The 16691-nt window shown below is 61.7% G+C and overlaps 5 protein-coding genes across 5 annotated transcripts; 2 read left to right on the top strand and 3 right to left on the bottom strand.

The window, feature by feature from the left end:
* Positions 1–16: 16 nt before the first annotated feature.
* On the bottom strand, positions 17–1606 carry COLE_06838 (uncharacterized protein; the record flags this gene model as incomplete). The annotated part of the gene is made up of 1 exon (XM_018425466.1): positions 17–1606. One exon carries the CDS (start codon positions 1604–1606, stop codon positions 17–19), a length of 1590 nt encoding a protein of 529 aa, XP_018277747.1.
* Positions 1607–2478: 872 nt separating this feature from the next.
* COLE_06837 (uncharacterized protein) lies at positions 2479–5046 on the bottom strand (the record flags this gene model as incomplete). Its single annotated transcript, XM_018419436.2, has 2 exons — positions 2479–4353; positions 4390–5046. 2 exons carry the CDS (start codon positions 5044–5046, stop codon positions 2479–2481), a joined length of 2532 nt encoding a protein of 843 aa, XP_018277746.1.
* A 3545-nt stretch (positions 5047–8591) lies between these two features.
* On the top strand, positions 8592–10929 carry COLE_06836 (uncharacterized protein; the record flags this gene model as incomplete). The annotated part of the gene is made up of 3 exons (XM_018419435.2): positions 8592–8751; positions 8793–10782; positions 10827–10929. 3 exons carry the CDS (start codon positions 8592–8594, stop codon positions 10927–10929), a joined length of 2253 nt encoding a protein of 750 aa, XP_018277745.2.
* Positions 10930–11588: 659 nt separating this feature from the next.
* Positions 11589–12989, top strand: COLE_06835 (uncharacterized protein; the record flags this gene model as incomplete). The annotated part of the gene is made up of 1 exon (XM_018421439.2): positions 11589–12989. The coding sequence occupies one exon, from the start codon at positions 11589–11591 to the stop codon at positions 12987–12989; it is 1401 nt and encodes a 466-aa protein (XP_018277744.2).
* Positions 12990–13131: 142 nt separating this feature from the next.
* On the bottom strand, positions 13132–15668 carry COLE_06834 (uncharacterized protein; the record flags this gene model as incomplete). Its single annotated transcript, XM_018420894.2, has 5 exons — positions 13132–13677; positions 13712–14058; positions 14090–14728; positions 14761–15130; positions 15189–15668. The coding sequence occupies 5 exons, from the start codon at positions 15666–15668 to the stop codon at positions 13132–13134; spliced, it is 2382 nt and encodes a 793-aa protein (XP_018277743.2).
* Positions 15669–16691: the final 1023 nt, after the last annotated feature.

Raw genomic sequence — 16691 nt, 5'->3', positions numbered from 1 at the left:
TATGCGGCTAGACCCGCTAGCCTTTGCGCGCCTTGCGCGGGCTCAGCCCGAAAAGACTGAGCGTGTTTCGGCGAGCCTGGGTAGGCGGGCTCGCGAGGCCCGGCGCCGTCGGGGACGGCGCGGTCTTGGGCTGCGTCTGGACCGGGATCTGGGCCGGAATAGGCAAGGGTTTCGCCGAAGTCTGGGGCGGCTGCACCGAGGCCGACGCCGCGGACCCGTCCTTGTGGCTGCTGTCGCTTGACGCCTGCTCGCTCGCGCTTGTACTGCTCCCGCTCGCGTGGGGGGGGAGGAGTGGCGACACGGGCGCCGACTTGGGGTCCAGACTCAGCTCGCTCACGGCCGGGCTGCATGGTATCGTGTCAGGCGAGGGAGCTGCCGAGCGACTGTCCCGCGACGAGCTTGATGGACGGAGGAGTGTGTGGAGCGTGTCCGATTCCTCCTCGTTGAACGGGGGGAGGAAGGCAAAGGTGTGCAGACCCTTGGCCGAAGTCTCCGTCACGGGGGTCGTTAGCACGCTCCAGTCAAAACTGTTGCGCGGCTGGCTGAGGGGCGACGTGACCTCGCGGGCGATGCCGAATGCGCCGCTCGGCAGCCAGGTGATTCGGGCCGGAGGGGCGTCCACGTCGTCGTCCAGCAGTGCTGCCCACGCCGCGGCTCGCACGGACGGCCCGCCGGCCCACCACGCCTCAGGCATGCGCCGGGTCGTGGGTGAGGTCACAGATAGCGGCAGGGTTAAAGGAGGGGGAGTGAGAGGCGGCATACCGGGTGTCTTGGGCATGGGGGGGATACCAGAGATAGAACTCGCGCGTGAGTGCAGGCGGCTCGACGCGGGGGCTTGAGATGTGCCGTTGGATGCAGAGGTGGGGCCGAGTACCGGCGCAGGCTCGTCCGGGACGAGCGCAAGGGGTAGAAGCGAGGGCGAGGCGCGCGGGCTTAGCCATGGCGAAAGCAGCGGCTCAGCAGCGAGATGTGCCACCAGCCGCGCCGCTAGGTCTGGGCCGAAGACACCACCGGGGACCGTCCGGTAGATGATGGTATGCTTTCCGCCCCCGCCAGTGGGGTGAAACGAGACAGTCGGGAAGTGCGCAAAGTCAGCCCCAGCGGTGGCCATGGCGCGGAGGGTGTCGAGCGGGACCGTGGGGAGTTCGTCCAGAGGTTCAGGCTGGGGCGGGTCCGGACGCGGCGTCGCTAGCGGAAGGGACCCGCGGCGACCGAAGTGCTCGTCGAAAAAGGCGAGCGGGGCGCGGGGCCGGGACCGAGAGCGGGCCTGCGGGGTGTGCGGCGGCGAGGGAGGGGGTGTTCCTTCCGACGCAAGTGCATCGGGCTGTTCAGAGTCAGGGGGTGCAGTTCCTTCCGAGTCGGGCAGCGCATTGCGCAGCTCGCGCATGTCAAGCGACCTGCTCGTTCTCTCGCGGTGTGGCGAAGGATTCGAGGGCCGTCTGATGGGCGAGGGGGCGCGTAGGGGCGTTGGCGACGGGCTGAGCGGCTGCGAGAGGCGCCGCGCCACTGGGCGGTGGACTGGCACCTCCTTGGGCTCAGACTCGACACTGGACGAGGGAGAGAGCGGGTGTTGTGGCAGGCTGATGGAGAGCGGCGGCCGTGGCATTCCTCTGTGGGTGGTGGGAATGTAATGTTGATTTGAAGGCCTTGAAGGGATGCAGTTTGGGTGGGGGACAAGTTGTCCGTGTGGCTGGGCGGGTGCAGTGGGGGCGGGGCAAGGTGCTTGCTTCTTGTGAGGTCAGTTGGATCCAGGTGGTGGCGCTGTGCAGCTAAGGTGCGACGTTGAACGAGGGGGTGAGAATGCTAAAGTCAAGATGAATGAGAACGAAGATGCCGATGAGAGTAAGAAGGAGGACGAGAAATCAGTGAGTGAGGAAATCGATGAAGGAGACTGAAGAGCTGGAGAGACGGAGGGACGTGGAGCGTGGAGAGGGAATGGAAACACCTTCATGTCGATGCACTCGGGCGCAGGTCCATGCGCGCCCTTCGCTCCCTTGCGCACGCCGGCGCCAGCGGATCGGGATTCCGCTCGCTCTGTTGCGCCGCACAGTCCACGCTACTGGTGATGGGCTGATGGACTGATGGGCTGATGGCCATGAGCGGCAGATCGCTGCCGGAGTACGTGACGGCTGTTCATGCGAATCGTCGGCGCTGCTGACGGAGGGCGACGGTGAGACCGCGCAGCTCTCAGCATTGGAGGAGTGAGCAGTTGAGATCGTGCGTGCGAGCGAGGCGTGTGCAAGTGAAGAATGAGAGAAGCGGGTCAGAGCGTGGCTGCACAGACGAGTGGAGACGGGTTGTGCGGACTCGACTTCATCACAACCTGGCATTTTGTATCTGGGTTTGTTGGAATCGGGGCTGGAATGTGCAACGTCCTTCAAGCAGCAATCGACTCCTCCACCCACTGCCGCTCACTCTCCAGCCACACCAGCCCACCCATGCCACTCATGCATTTTCCAGCTACATATGTACAACAAATTATATGTGTCCGCCGAGGTTCCGGCGCTCGAGGGCCGCAATGCGCGCCGCGACGCCCGTGAGCTTGCCCGGCTCCTTCTCGGCCTCAACGTGCGTCCGACTGATCGCGACGGCCGTCGCGCCCTTCTGCTGCTCGAGCGGCACTTCCTCCTCGCGCCTGAGCGCCTGCACGTCGACATGCGCGACATGCGCGAGCTGTCCTACGTTCTCCTTGCCCGCCGCCGCCTTGCCGCTTGCGCTGCTCGCGTCGCTCATCTTGTCCTTGCCGTTCGCGGCGTCCGCGAGCGGCTCACGCTCGCTCGCACTGCTTCGCGACCGCGCTGCCGCACTCTCCGGCCGCTTCGGGCGGACCTGCGTAGCCGAGGGCGGGCGTACCTTCTCCGTAACCGAAGGGGGGCGCACCTTCTCAGTGACAGAGGGTGGGCGTACCTTCTCCATCTCGCGCTCCTCGCGCGCTGACATGGGCCGCATCGAGTTGTTCCATGGCGGCCTCTGAGCAGGTGTCGTAGTTCGCCGTCCACCGGCAGGTGTGAGTGCCATCGCGGGCGGGAGCGAGCGCCGCACCCGGCTGGCAGGGCGTACCGTCGGCGCCGCCTGCGCAAGTTCGTCGCTCGAGCGCAAACGGTGCGCAAACTTGGCGTTCGCGGCAGCCGTGGACGTCATGCTGCCCGAGGCGCGGCGCTCAGCCGTCGTCATGCTCGCACTGGCGCGTCGCTCCGCAATTGTAGACGTCGTCCGGCTCGGACCGCCCATCATCCCGCCACGCGCGCGGCCAAAGCTGCCGCGAGCGAGAGGACGCGCCTCCCCACGGAAGGCAAACGACATGACGCTCATGACCTCGCTCTGCGCATCGTCCGTGCGCGCCGGCGAGCCCGCACGCCGACGGGGCGTGAGCTTGCTCGGGCTCCCGTCCACTGTCTTCATGGGAACCTTGCGCGGCGTCACGGCGGAACCCGTTGCGCGGGGAGTCTCGAGCAGGTTGTCAAGCGTTGGGTGATGGTCTAGCGACGGGCGGCGGTAGTGGTCGATACTCGCCCTGCGCATCGCATCGAGACTGGTACGCTTGTAGTCGAGGCTGAGACGCGGGGGCGGCGTCTCAGGCTTGGGCGCACGCTCGTGCCACTCATACACCTTAAGGAAGCGGTACATGTTGCGTTGCTTGATACTCTGGCCGCGTTTGGACGAGCTCATACGCTTTATGCTCAAGTCCGTCTGAGACTCGGATTTGAGACGGCTCTTGCTGGACATCGGAAGCGAAGTGTATCCCGTCCGCTCACAGAGCAGCGACACGTCAGTAAAGCGTACAATCCACTGCTCCATGTTGCGGTGTTTGAGCATGTCACTGAGGCGGTGCGACGCCTTGCCCTTCTTCTCCTTGGGCGGGACGATCGTCTCGGACATGAGCAGGCGCGTCGGCTTGGGCGCCATCAGCTGCTTGTTACGCTCAATGCCCTCAACGCGCGCCCAGGCATCGCGCGCCCGCTCACGCTCCTCGGATGACGACTTCTCGTCTTCAATGCTGCGCACAATTGTTTCAACCTCATCCACCATCGCCAAAGTCGCCTCGTACTCGCGCGTAGAAGGCGACGTGTTGAACAGCAAGTTCTGGAAAAGAAGCGGGTATTTGAGCAAACGCTGGAACGGCTTGGATAGGGAAATGGCCAGCCCTGCCTCGCCACGCTGAGCAGCAAGTTCCTCAAGCTGCGCGAGAGTCTTACTTAGCCGACCCAACTGCGTCTCCTCGAGGCGTCGCGAGCTGCGGCGGCTACGGCTGCCTGTCGCGATCGATGCAGACAGGGCCGCGGCCTCGTCGATCTGCGCAAGCGCGCGCTCGAGGTGCAAGATGTACGTGGCATATTCGCGGAGAATGTCGGACTGCGATAAGTTTCTGTATAACCACTTCTAACTCACATGTGAAGTGAACACGTCCGCCAGCGAGCGCACGAGGGGAAACTGCTCGTCGTACCGCTTGCGCAGGGCGGTGACAAGCTTGACGTGCCCTTGGAGAATACCCGATGAGATGACGGTGAGTACCTGTTCAAGGTCGTCTGGTAGTGTCACCGGCCCGTTAAGCACCGACGAGATGCTTGATCGTGACGTGATGCGCGAGTGACCGTCACTCTTGCTCTGAAGGCTGCTGCGCGACGCCTTTTTGAGGGGCAGGGTACGCGCCTGCGCAAGAGAGCGGCCACCATGGTTGCGGTCGTGCGACTGTGCGTGCGAGTGCGAATGCGAGATGGTTTGCGGGTGGTGCGAGGGATGCGTACCGGCACTTCTAGTCAGAGCGGCGAGGGCCGACATTCTAGCCGCAGACGACTCGTCGTCGGAGCGGAAGGAATCGGTGCTCCGGCGCGGCGCGGAATACTGGGAGGCAATCGGTAGGAAATCTTGCAGGTCGTGCGAGCCCACGCTCGTGCCAGAGGTCGTCGTCCGTGTCAAGCCTAGTGGGTCGGGGAGACCTAGGGGCTCGGACTCGCGCGCGGGCAACAGGGCCAGGCAAAACGTTTCGTTGAGCTTTGCAAGATCCTGTACATAGCTTCGCGTCAGCCAGAATTGCCCCAGTAACATACCGTTCTTCCGAGTTGACGATCTCCCACAACACTTCTTGGCGTGCGCGCTCGCGTGGACCGAGGTTGGCGATGAGTTCGTCGTCCATTGCCGCGCTCCAACTTTCGGGCAGGGGAATGTAGCTCTGTGCGCTCGTTGCACTGCTCTCGCTCGGAGCGAGGGTCACCTGGGAGAGGGTGCTTCTTGTGGGCGAATGCGCCATGTGCGTGAGGCTCGCTTGCGAGGTCGAGGCAGAGCCCCGGCGCATAACCTGGTGCGTCGTGCCGTGCAAGGAGTTGCGCGAGGAAGATCGCGACATTTCCTTGTCCTTTCCGCCTGGCGAGTGGCCGCGATAGCGCTCGAAGTCAGCCCGGGTTGAATGGCGCATGCTTACTGATGGGCCGGCGCTGGCGGCCGCTCTCCCGCGCAGGTCGCCGTCAGAGTTTGTGCCGCCATGTGATCTCTGCGGAGACTGAAACGCGACCTTCTTGACATTCTCGGTTGAGTGCGAGGCGTGTGCGTGATGAGCTCGCCACTCCTCGATCGCAGTTGGTAACTGGTGGCGGTCCTTCGGCGGTACTGGTGGGCTGAGGTCGGCAAGAGCTCCAGGAGTCACGGGTCGAGGAGGGAGCTCCTTGGTGACGGACGAGTGAGATGTGGTCGAGTAGTCGTGTGAATGGGAGTGATCTTCTGTAGCGCTCGTCGGTGTCGGAGGGTGGACGTCGGAGATTCTGGGACGGCGGAATGAGCGCGTCTTGCTGACCTTGACGGTATCGTCGGAACGGTCCGCGACGTGGTCGAGTGACGGGCGTGACGAGCTTGGGCCAGCTTGCGCGGGCTTGAAGCGACCCCAGAGCGACTTCATTGATCGATTGGGAGATGAGGAGTGAGGAGTGAGATGTTGGGGTGACGGGAGATGGTCACCCCGGGTGTTGTGAGGGTGAGGGGCTGGACGAGCTGGCGATGAATGTCGTAAGCTAGTGGGGAGTAGTAGTTGATGTTGATGACGGTATGAGAGCAAGAGTCAAGAGTGCGGATGGAGGATTGAAACGCCGCCGAGGGCCAGAGGGGTGAGGGTAGGCAGCGCGTTTGTTTTGGGCGGCGGAGGCTGAATTTAAACCTTGTGTAGATGAGATGGAGAGTAATGTCGTGCACAGAGTAGAGATGAGAGCGATGAGAGTGAGTGTCGAGAGATGACAGAAGAGAGACGAGAAAGAGAAAGAGAGATGCAAACGAGTTGTCAAGACGCTGCATGAGGGGGAGTGTGGTACGTGCATCACGCTCGGTGAGAGCATGAGAGAGAGACCCATCCAGACCCATCCATACAGACGTTTGTTGATGCACGTTACGTTACATCCCAGGGTTTCCGCCTACTCCGTCTGCAGGCCATGTAGGCCACTTACTTCCTCCCAACACCCAACACCTCTTGACTTTCACTTCATGAACCAAGTTCATGCCGTGTACAGTAGTCCCTCAGCCTTGTCGTATTCTCCACATGCATGCTCTAAGCAGCAGGCGCTCAACAGTGATAGAATTGCCCGCCTGCCAGTTGACTCTCAGGAGATAAGGAGATGCCAGGAGAGCGGCAGAGCGGCATGGGTGGCGTCCCGGTTGGCGCGGAGAGACAAGAGTTGCGCTCGGACCGCCCTGGTCAGGGGGGATTGGCCACCCGCGACGCGACAAGTTGCCTGTTTCAGAAAGACAAACACGCGCGTCCAAATCCTCCTCCCGTCTATTCCTCTTTCGGACATCATCTACGGTACATGTTCAAATCCACCCGCATTCGCGCATGTTCAGCCAGCTGCATATGAAGCGAGCGGGCAACCTGAGCGCAAGAATGCGCCGATGGGCATGCCCGTCGGCTGCGATGCAGGGCGAGCAATCGTGTGGCCGTGCGCACCGCTACTGCTGCGCCCCCCTGCGCATGTGTAGGTATACAGGTGCCTTGGCAGGTTTCCTTTCCTTGAATTGGGCCGAGAGAGCCATTGTCGCAGTGGACAGAGGTTCAGGCTCTCTGGCCTCTGGCACAAGTGGTGAAAGGCAGTTGGGTTGTCGACTATCGAGGAGCAAAGAGGCTCATGGAGTGCGTCTGTCAGTCTTCCGCATCAATATATCAGTTCTTATACATCCTTAGATCTCTACCATCATCCAAACAGTTAGGGTCGCGTGGCGAAATGGCATCGCGTCTGACTACGATTAATCATCGTTCCTAATCAGGAGATCGCGGGTTCGACCCCCGTCGTGACCTAATTATTCTTTTGCCTCTTTGAAATAGAGGTCGCCTGCCTTTTTGGAGGACTCGGTACTGAGTTGGTGCGTTTGAACCCCCAAGCCAGGTGGAACCGACGGATCGGCGACGTTGTACGCTGTGTGGTTGACGACGCCTGCATCGCCTGCCCTTCTCCTGCTCCGGCAGAGCACAGGACAATCCTCATGGTGGCTCCTCAACAACTCGATCATTGCCGCTACGAGCCCCCTCGCTTGCGTTTGTCCGAAATGTCGCCCTCGTGGCATCCTCTGAGTCTGGACCGGTATGCGCATGCCCATGCCCGAGCTCCACGGCGGAAAGCATGCTCAGAAACGACGTTCACCCAGTGGTTAGTGGGGGAAAGAGGTGACGCAGACGGGGAGGGCTAAATGTTTGTTGTAATGCTCCACTGTTTTGCAGTTAATTGCAATGAAATGAATGGATATGAGAGTGGTAATAATCAAGCGAAAGGCGTCATGAATGGAGATGACGTCAGTAGGGACGGGAGTTCTGGTCCCGCCGTCATGTCGGTCGCCCAACGCTGCCCAGGCGAGATATTTGCGGGGGTACGGTGGGGTGAGGGGTATGAGGGGAATTAAGGTGCCGGGCGCCGAGCCTTGAGGGCCCACGCCGCAGTAGTCTCGCCTCCCAATCCTCCTCCTAGTCTCCTAATCCTCACCACCGCCATCAACTCGCTCCTCGTCGTCGTCGTCGTCGTCGTCGTCACTCATCCTCATCCTCAACGTCTCAACACTGCACTCTCCCTCAGCCTCATTCAACATTTGCATACACCCTTTATCCAGCTTATCATCAATCACATCCATTCTCTAACAGCACTCCCCTCTCGCTAGCCCTCCCCGTCTCCTCTACTCAAATCTAGTTGTGAACATCAACCCCATCCCCCCCTTCCGCCATTCGAGGCGCAGGCGCCCCTTTCTCCACATCCAACAGTCCGACGCTCCTCACCATCCCCGCTTGCCGCTTGGCCCGCTTCACCTCGCTTGTGCATCTCTAGACGTCATCCATCCCCTCGCCCGCAACCACCCCGACATTCAAAGCAGGGTGCATTTCCTAGCGCGTTTCTTGTCTCCTTCTCACCCTTCCCCGGCGCAGGCGCCTGTTTCCACCGATCCACCGAGTCTTGACAACACATATCAGCAGCTCACCAGCTCTCGCACACAACAAACACCTCGTGCGGCCATTCCCATCTTGCCACTCAGTTCCATCTCAGCGCCCAGCATCTCTTTCGACTTGCGCACACCAGTAATCCCTTCCCCCTCCATCACTTAGCATCGCGGCACCGCATCCGCCGGGCAAGATGACCTTCCTCAGCAGGCCATCGCGCTCGTACAAGGATGTCGGGCACGATGCAGATGGCCTATCCGCCATCGGCACAACACCATATGCCATGCGCGGGCCCAGTGTCCCCAGGCAACAACAACCACCACCAGATAGACTCCTCAAGACCTTTCGGCCATGTGCGTCCAGGCTTCGGCCTACGAGCAACACTGACCAACAGCCTACACTGACATGCACTTTCGCCGGCAAGCATTGCAAGACCCACATGCCGGTTCATCAACATTCGCTCCATTACCCAGTCGCAAGCAGAAGAAGGAACAGGCGGCTCTCGGGCATAGGAACGAGATCAACCACATCCTCGAGCCCGGCTACAAATCGACCGGAGCCGCAGCGCGTGACGACGATGCTGCTTCCATCGCTGGCCCAAGCAGGTTATCGGGTCGAACAGCGGGCGGCTTCGCGGCTCTCACCGGTCGCAGGAAAGACAAAGACGAGGTCGCGCGAGCCAATGCGTCTACCACCAGCTTTCAACGCGACACTAAAGGCCCAGGTGTCTACATAGACTCCTCTGGACGCATGCACGACACCGAGTTCGACCCCTTCGCTGGTGTCGCCGCAGTGTCGCGGCGCAAGTCCAAACGAAGGAGCGCTTTCGGCCGCGACCAGAGGCGTGGGTCCAGCTCAAGTAGCTCCTCGTCCGGCAGCTCGGTGGGGTACGGGCAGAGAATGAATACGGCTGAGCGCGCGCTGCTCGAGGAACCGGAACGGGAGTACCGCCGCCGCACTGAGGCCGAGCGCCGTCAGCTCGATGAAGTGTCTCTGCATGCTGCCGCCCGGCGGCGAAGCGTAATGAGCGATCGCGCGAGCGGCTTCTATTCCGGACGAGGGACGCCGAGTATCAGGTCCGGCCGCGACTACGATGATGCCCTCTCACTCGCCAACGGCCGCGCGGCATCGCGCCTGAGCCAGTCTCACCTCCCGACGTCGCCCACACTGGACGAGAAGTCGGCCGTGTCCGGTGGGTCGTCGCATACGACAAATAGAAGGTCCAACCTGGCCAATAGTGAGGAGTCTCCGCGAAAACACACAGAGACAGTCCAAACTTCTCCTTCACCGCAAGGACATGACCGGACCGCCTCAACCTCGTCCTCAAGACTTCAGCGACCCATCGTTAAGATTGCGCCACCAGAACCGGAGAACGATGCGGAGGCGGTTGAGGAAGAGGGCGAGGAAGATTACGAGGAGGCTTACCAGCCAGATGGTGCACTGGAAGATACGCCCGAGGAAGGGTCTGAAGTCGCCTCTGAGGAGTACGCATCTTTTGACGAAGCTCCACCAGTGTACCAAGAAACAGACCGAGGCATCACGCCACAGCTCCGCCTCAAAAAGAGTGAGCTCCCTACACTGGTCCCACAGCCTGTGCGTCCGAAGAAGGTGGTGAACGGCGACGCACGACATCAAGTCATGTTGTTGCCTAAAGCGCCTATCATTGTGGTCGAGAAGCGGCTACCCGATACTCCCGTGCCGTCGCGAGTGGAGCGCGCGCCCAGCGGTGCTACACGCGTTATGGGCTTCGACGCAGGTCCGGCACGACCAATGCCTGTTCCGCAGTCGGTTCAGAAGGCGGGGCGGCTTGCATCAGAATCCGTTTTCAGCGCTGCGACGTCGCGCAGCTCGGAGGCTGACCGCGCCGAGGCGCGTCAACGACCGAAACCTCGGCCTCGGGAGCAGCTGTTTCCTGAGACGCCCGCGCAAGCGAAGAAGCGCGAGGAGAGAGAGCGGCGTAACCTGCGCGCGGGGAGAACACGGGCAGGCGAGCTTGCGGCAGACTCGAAGCCGGGTTCAAGCAGTCGGTCACGGATTCTTCCCGAGATTGAGATCGTAGACGATGACGACCCGCGGATAGTCTTCCCTCCCAATGGCCCAGCCACCAGAATACAAACGCGCTTCGACCACGTTATACGCACGCCCTCCGGCTCGCACACAACGCGGCGGGCGGACGACAACGGCTCCAGTACAAGGAGTGTGGGGCACGGCAGCAGCAAGGAGCCGTCGGCGATCATTGAAGAAAGTGGCGGCGGTTACCTGCCGTCTCGATGGGCCAGCGGCGACAGGCACCTCCGCCTCACGGAACAAGACAAGGAGCAGTACAGGCCTCGCGAATGGGGTGGGCGGCACGGCGATCTCGGCGGACGCCCTGAAGAGTGGCGGTGGGTGAAGCGTGCGCGGTGCGCACAGCAGTGCTGACTTGCAGGCCTTCGGTCAAGGAAGGATTCAAGAAGGAAATGAAGGACATGTCGACGAACGCGCGGTTTGGCCTGTTCCGGGCCAAGAAGAAGGTCTTGCGCGGCGTCTAGTCTTGCATCTCCGTTCCAACGTTGTCATCTGTTGTAACCAGACCCGGCAACCCCGCGCGGGGTATAGATTTAGAGCTGTAGTGCTGTAGATTGCACGTTGCGTTGCAAGAGAATCAGGGGAACGGCGGGGGGGGGGAGGTAGATCGAGTGGAGATATTGCGCGCTCCATCCACACATCATGCATGCTGTCGTGTTGACTCGTGCTTGTCGTAAGCATGTCACATGCTGTGATGGCCGTGATGAGGAGCTGTGCTGTGTTGTGGCGCTTGGCGCTTGGCGGCGTAGTAAGCGTCATGATGATCTGCGCACAAGCCAGCCTGCAGCCAGGGTCATGCACCACGCGACGCGTCTTGAGATTCATTTCGCCTCACGCGACAGTCCCACATTCCCCGTTTCCTTGTCTCTCAAGACATCTTTCGCCATTTCTCTTTTCCATCTGTGCACGCCCACTCTGCTGCCATGAGCACGCCTACGTGAGTCGACTTTGCGCATTTTGTGCTCTCTCACAACGGCGCCGTCTCTTCTCCCTCCCTCTGCTCCTCGTCTCCTGACCTAATCATCATGGCCTGTCTGCTAACACCAGCCTCCGCGACGCCCTCGCGTCCCACCTCGCATCGCTACCAAACTCGTCCGAACTCGGCCTCACTGTCCTAACCTCCATGCCGAAGCGCACGACCGCCATCTTCCCACACTCTCCCAGCGCGGGCGTGCGCTGCTGGGAGACCGAGTATCTGGTGGTGGTGCACTCGGGCGTGCCAGGCGAGACCGCGAACGGCACCTCGTCACACCCTCCATCTCAGCCTGAGCCTTCCACCTCCAATCCCACTTCCCAGACGCCAACCGACCCCTCTCCCACCGCTCCCGCTTCCTCCCCCTCACAGCCTACATCTAACGGCGCGCCATCAACCCCCGCCACCCCGCACGTCCTCGCGGCCGCCATCTCCTGCCACCTCTACACCCTCCCCTCTCCCCCCGATGCCCCCTCCTCGATCCTGTACATCTCCAAAGTCGACTCGTCCGGCTACGCCCCGCCGTCACCCATCACGCGCGTCCTCGCCTCTGGCCTCCTAGCCTACTTCCTCGACCCCGCGACACGGCCGGGCAGCGCAAGCGGCAGCGTGACCGCGACGCTCTTCGCCCGCTCGCAGGGGCAGTACCTCTTCCCAAACTCTGTCGAGGGCGGGGGCAAGCGCGTCCTCGGCGGCCTCGGCCTCTGCCAATGGTGGAAGAGCGTGTACGAGGACGCGGCGCGCCTCGCGCCCGCCGACCTCGCCTTCCTCCTCCCCTCGTACTCGGCGTCCGAAGCCAAGGGGATCTTGGGCGCGCCCCGCCGCCCGCCCCCGTCCGAATGGGAGTACGCGCCGCCCTTCCGCGCCCCGCTGTTCCGCGCGCGCCGCAGCCTTGCGACCCTCATCCCGAGTCTCCCGGACGACCCCAAAACCCGCTTTTTGGAGGAGCTCGTCAGCGCCGCGCTCGACACGCCCGCGCCGCACGAGAAGGAGAAAGACAAGGAGAAGGAGAAGGAGAAGGGGAAGGAAAAGCAGAAATCGCGCAAAAACGTCGAGGCAGCGGAAGACGAGGCCGACCGCCGCCGCGCACATGCCGCGCTGGCCAAGATTCCCGCCGGCGAGTTTTGGGAACGCATGGGGTTCCGGCAAGAATGCGCCAGCGGGGACGTCACGGGGTTCTTTAGTGCCTCCGTCGGGCCGAAGCGCGACGGCGGGGGCGAGAAAGAGACGAGCCCCGCGTCCAGTGACGACGGGGAGCGCGCGCGCTACGAGCCGCCCCGCGCGCCGCACTCTATTTCCAAGCCCCTCGTTGAACGCATCCTTACTTCGATGCTCAACACCGACTTCGGGACGCGCGCACTCGCATACGCTGGTACGGAGCAGTGGCTCGCAAGTACGCGCGCACTCGTGCTGGACGAGGTGGGAGAGGCTGGGTGGGACGCGAGCACAGCGACGATCGCCTTTAAAAAAGTTGCTGCCACGCCTCCTCCGCCGAAGCGCAAGGAGGAGACGGTGACGATGCTTCAGCCGCGTAAGAAAAAGCGAGTGTGAGATCATGCCCATGTTTCGTTCTCTCCATATCTGCCTCATCCCATCACATGTAGCATCTACAACCATGCATAACTGTCCCGTCTGCTACACCTCTCGCTATCTACTGATGGACGGAGGGCCGACGCGGCCCATCGCCACCCGCCTATGCTGCTTTGTTAGCCGGCGGCACGAACGAGCCGGCAACCATGCACAGATTGCGCGGCGTATAATGTGTCTTGATGACGGGCGTTCGCTTGGTCGTAAACGTGCTCAACAAATCGGCAGTCTGGCTCATGCCCTCCCATTCACTCGGGCCCATCGGCAGCGCGCCACTGCTGAGCGGTGCGTCGTACCCGCGCGGCCTAGGCCCGCCGGCACCCTTCACATCCCACACGCGGACGGTGCAGTCCAATCCGCCGGACACGAGGACGCTGCTCTCGGCCGAGAACGAAAGACTCTCGACGGGCCCCGTGTGCCCGCTCATCTTCTTGATGGGCCGGGCCGAGCCCAGGTCCCACAGATAGATTGAGCAGTCAAGGCCAGAAGACGCCATCATCTTGCCGTCTGGAGAGATCGCCAGGGTCGTCACGGCGTCCGTGTGGCCCAGGAAAAGGCGAAGGCATGCGCCGCGCTGCACGTCCCACAGGCGGCACGAGTTGTCACTCGAACCCGTTGCGAGGTACATCGTGTTGGGGTGGAACTTGACGCACTTTTGTCAGCTCCCGCGTGTCTGCTCGACTTACGTTCACGTCTCCAAGGTGCCCGGTGTACATTCGCAGAGGGGTCAGCCGGTCCGAGCTCCACAGCCGCGCTGTGCGGTCGCGGGACCCGGTCGCGAAATACACGCCGAATGGCCCCCACTCGACGTCCCAGACGGGTTCCCTTCCGTGGCCCCGGTAAACCACAAGATTCGAGTACGTATCCATTGACCAGAGGCGCACCGTGCCGTCTTGGCTCGAGGAGAGTAGTGCGTGTGGCGGCCCACCGCTACCCGCTATTGGGTCGAAGGATAACCCATACACTGGTCCCGAATGCCCCACAAGCTTGCGCATCGCCATGCCCTCGTCTTCAACGACGTTACCAAGGGGGTCTGGAATGAGCTTTGCCAGCATGTGACTTACCTAGTGACTTGGCCTTTAGCTTCTCGTCCCTCAGACTCCACAGCCGCACAGTGCTCTCTGCTGAGCCCGCCGCTATCAGACTCGAGTCGGGGCTGAACTGAACACTCGTGATATTTTCCCCGCCGTCAAACATCGTGAACGCGACGATGGAGGGCAGCGTTGCCACAGACGCACTCGTGCCCTCCCCAGGCGGACCCAGACGGATCATCTTGCGCTTGTCCCGCACCGCCTCCACCTCACGCTTCACGTCCGTCACCTTGTAGAATGTGGGCTGCGGCGGCAACGTCTCGGTTGCGTCCGGCGCGATCACATCCGGGTCCGCTTCAGGCTCAAGCTTGACCGCCTTCTTGGGCGAGGCGTCGCCCATCATCACGTCGCCATTTGCGTCGGTGCCGTTCACGTGTCCGTTGACAGTTGAGGCACCCGGCGAATCAGGTGCGCCGTTGATAGCCTCGTCTTCTTCCCGCACCACCCGCAGCACTTCCTCCTTTAACTTGTCCAGCATGGCCGGCTGCCCGAGCTTCAACTGCGTCGCGCCATTGAAGTCCTCCGCCGACGTCGCCGGGGGCAACAATCCTGCCAGCAACCCCGAGGACGACGCGATCGAGATTTTGTCCACTGGCATGCCAGAGTCGGATACTGGCGTCAGCCTGCGCCACACTCAACCTCACCTTTCACATCCAGGCGCTGGTGCACGATTGCGCGGACAGCCTCCTTCGCCCGCCCTGGCGCACTATGCAGACCAGCCTCCCACTCCTCATCCAGCCCCGACCCGCTGAGCCACTGTACGAGCAGCGCGAACGAGTTGCGTGACATTGGCACTTGATACCGCTCCGACCGCAAGCGCTGGCAGTAGGGATCAAGAAGAATCTGGTGTGGCGCGTTGATGCCCGCGAGGTACGAAAGCTCTGAAGGATGATAAACGCGGTGGTGCTCAGCGTTGTCCTGATAGAACTTCTGCGCAGCCTCTGTGAACCCGAAGTCGATGAGGTCGAGGAACGTATGCGCGAAAAGCGGGAATGAGACGTTGTCGAGCTCAAACTGGTAGTGTCAGCCCCTCGCAGCTCCTTCTCAGCTCTCTCCAGCTTCAGATAATCACCTTCCACATGTCGAGACCGTCGCTGACCCATCGTCGGTAGCGCTTGTACCCTTCCACGCGGTCGGATGGGTCGATGAAGCTGGTCTGGGAGAGACCAGGCGCCCGACCTTCTTCGACGTCTGCTTGCTCCTCCAGCCGCGCCTGCAGCTTCTCAATGATGTATTTGCTCTGTGCAATGAACTCCGGTGTAATCCGGTCGCTCATTGTTGAGACGGACACTGTTGTCGCTTGAGGGATGTTGCGTTTGACCATGGTCTCGAGCGGGATGGCGCCAGGTGCGCGGATGACGGCCTCCAGAGGTGCATCCCGCTCGCCCTCCGCGTCTCCATCCTCTTTTTCTCCCCCTGCTTGCTGCAGTTCCGTTTGCAGCGCCTGCAAAGCCTTGTCGAAGCCGTGCTGTTGCAGGTACTCCATCACTGCAGAGGGAAGGAGCTCGGCGCCGGCGCGCGCCGGACCAGCGCCTGGGGGGGAGTCGGACATGATGAATGAACCCTGGCGTGCGTTTCGAGTGTGGATGCGCTGGATAACTGGAGCAGCAGTGATGGATGTAGAAGTCGAGGTGGATGGAGTATCGTCAAACGCGTGCAAAGCCAAGTGTGGAGGGGTGGGATGTGTTGATGTCACGTGACTGGGTACTGTTGTGGTCCGATGCTTTGGACGGGATTGACTGCGCTGCACATCCCACCTTCCTTTGCTTCCTCTAGGCTGCTGGCGATTGCTGACCGGAGCGACAGGAGTCTGGTTGAGTCACCTTTCCTCCTTACCTTCCTTTCACTGCATCACTGATCTCCGGTCTTCAGTCTCCAGCTTTGGTCTCTCGTCGCTCTCACTCGCGCTCGTACTCAACAGCTGACCTTTCCCCTCATCAGACTCACCGATGCCTCACGACGAGGATGACCCGTGGAGCACCGGTATCCTCCGCTCTCCCTCGCCTCCTTCCGACGCAGAAGATGATGAGCTCGTCGCTTTCAATGGCTTCATCCAACTCTCACGAGACACAGACCTCGCGTCAGAGCTCGACCTCTCCCGTCGGCAGGACAGCGCTGTGGTCAGAGAGACGCCGTTCACGCTCGCCAAGCTCCGCGCTCAGCAGCAGGACATGTATACCGGAAGCGAAAGGCGCAGCGGTGGACCCGTCCGCACGGCCGCCGACGACGCCGAGCCAACCCCTGCCCCGGCGCCGAAGAGGAAGCGAAAGATCGTCAACACGGGGTGGACGGACAGCAATGGCGAAGCACTGGACGCCGGCCCCATCACCAAGAAGGGAAAGCGCGGTGTTCAGAGCGAGACAACAGCACCTGTAATGTCGAGGAAGGAGTCTGCGCCCACGCCCACCCTCGCTAAGAAGGCAGTCAAGGCACCTCCGAAACGCGGAAGTAAGAGGATCTTGGACGCCGACAAGGTGGAGTTTCACAAGCTCCGTATGTTGCTTTAGATAGACATTTGCTGACTGTAGCAACGATCACCTCGCACTCTGACTTTCCTATTCTCGCCGGCCTCGAG

The sequence above is a fragment of the Cutaneotrichosporon oleaginosum genome (genome assembly GCF_008065305.1).
Source record: "Cutaneotrichosporon oleaginosum strain ATCC 20508 chromosome Unknown ATCC20508_contig06, whole genome shotgun sequence".
NCBI classification, from domain to species: Eukaryota; Fungi; Basidiomycota; class Tremellomycetes; order Trichosporonales; family Trichosporonaceae; genus Cutaneotrichosporon; species Cutaneotrichosporon oleaginosum.
Note: the sequence above shows the minus strand (reverse complement) of the source record. Positions and strands in the feature narration are given on the sequence as shown.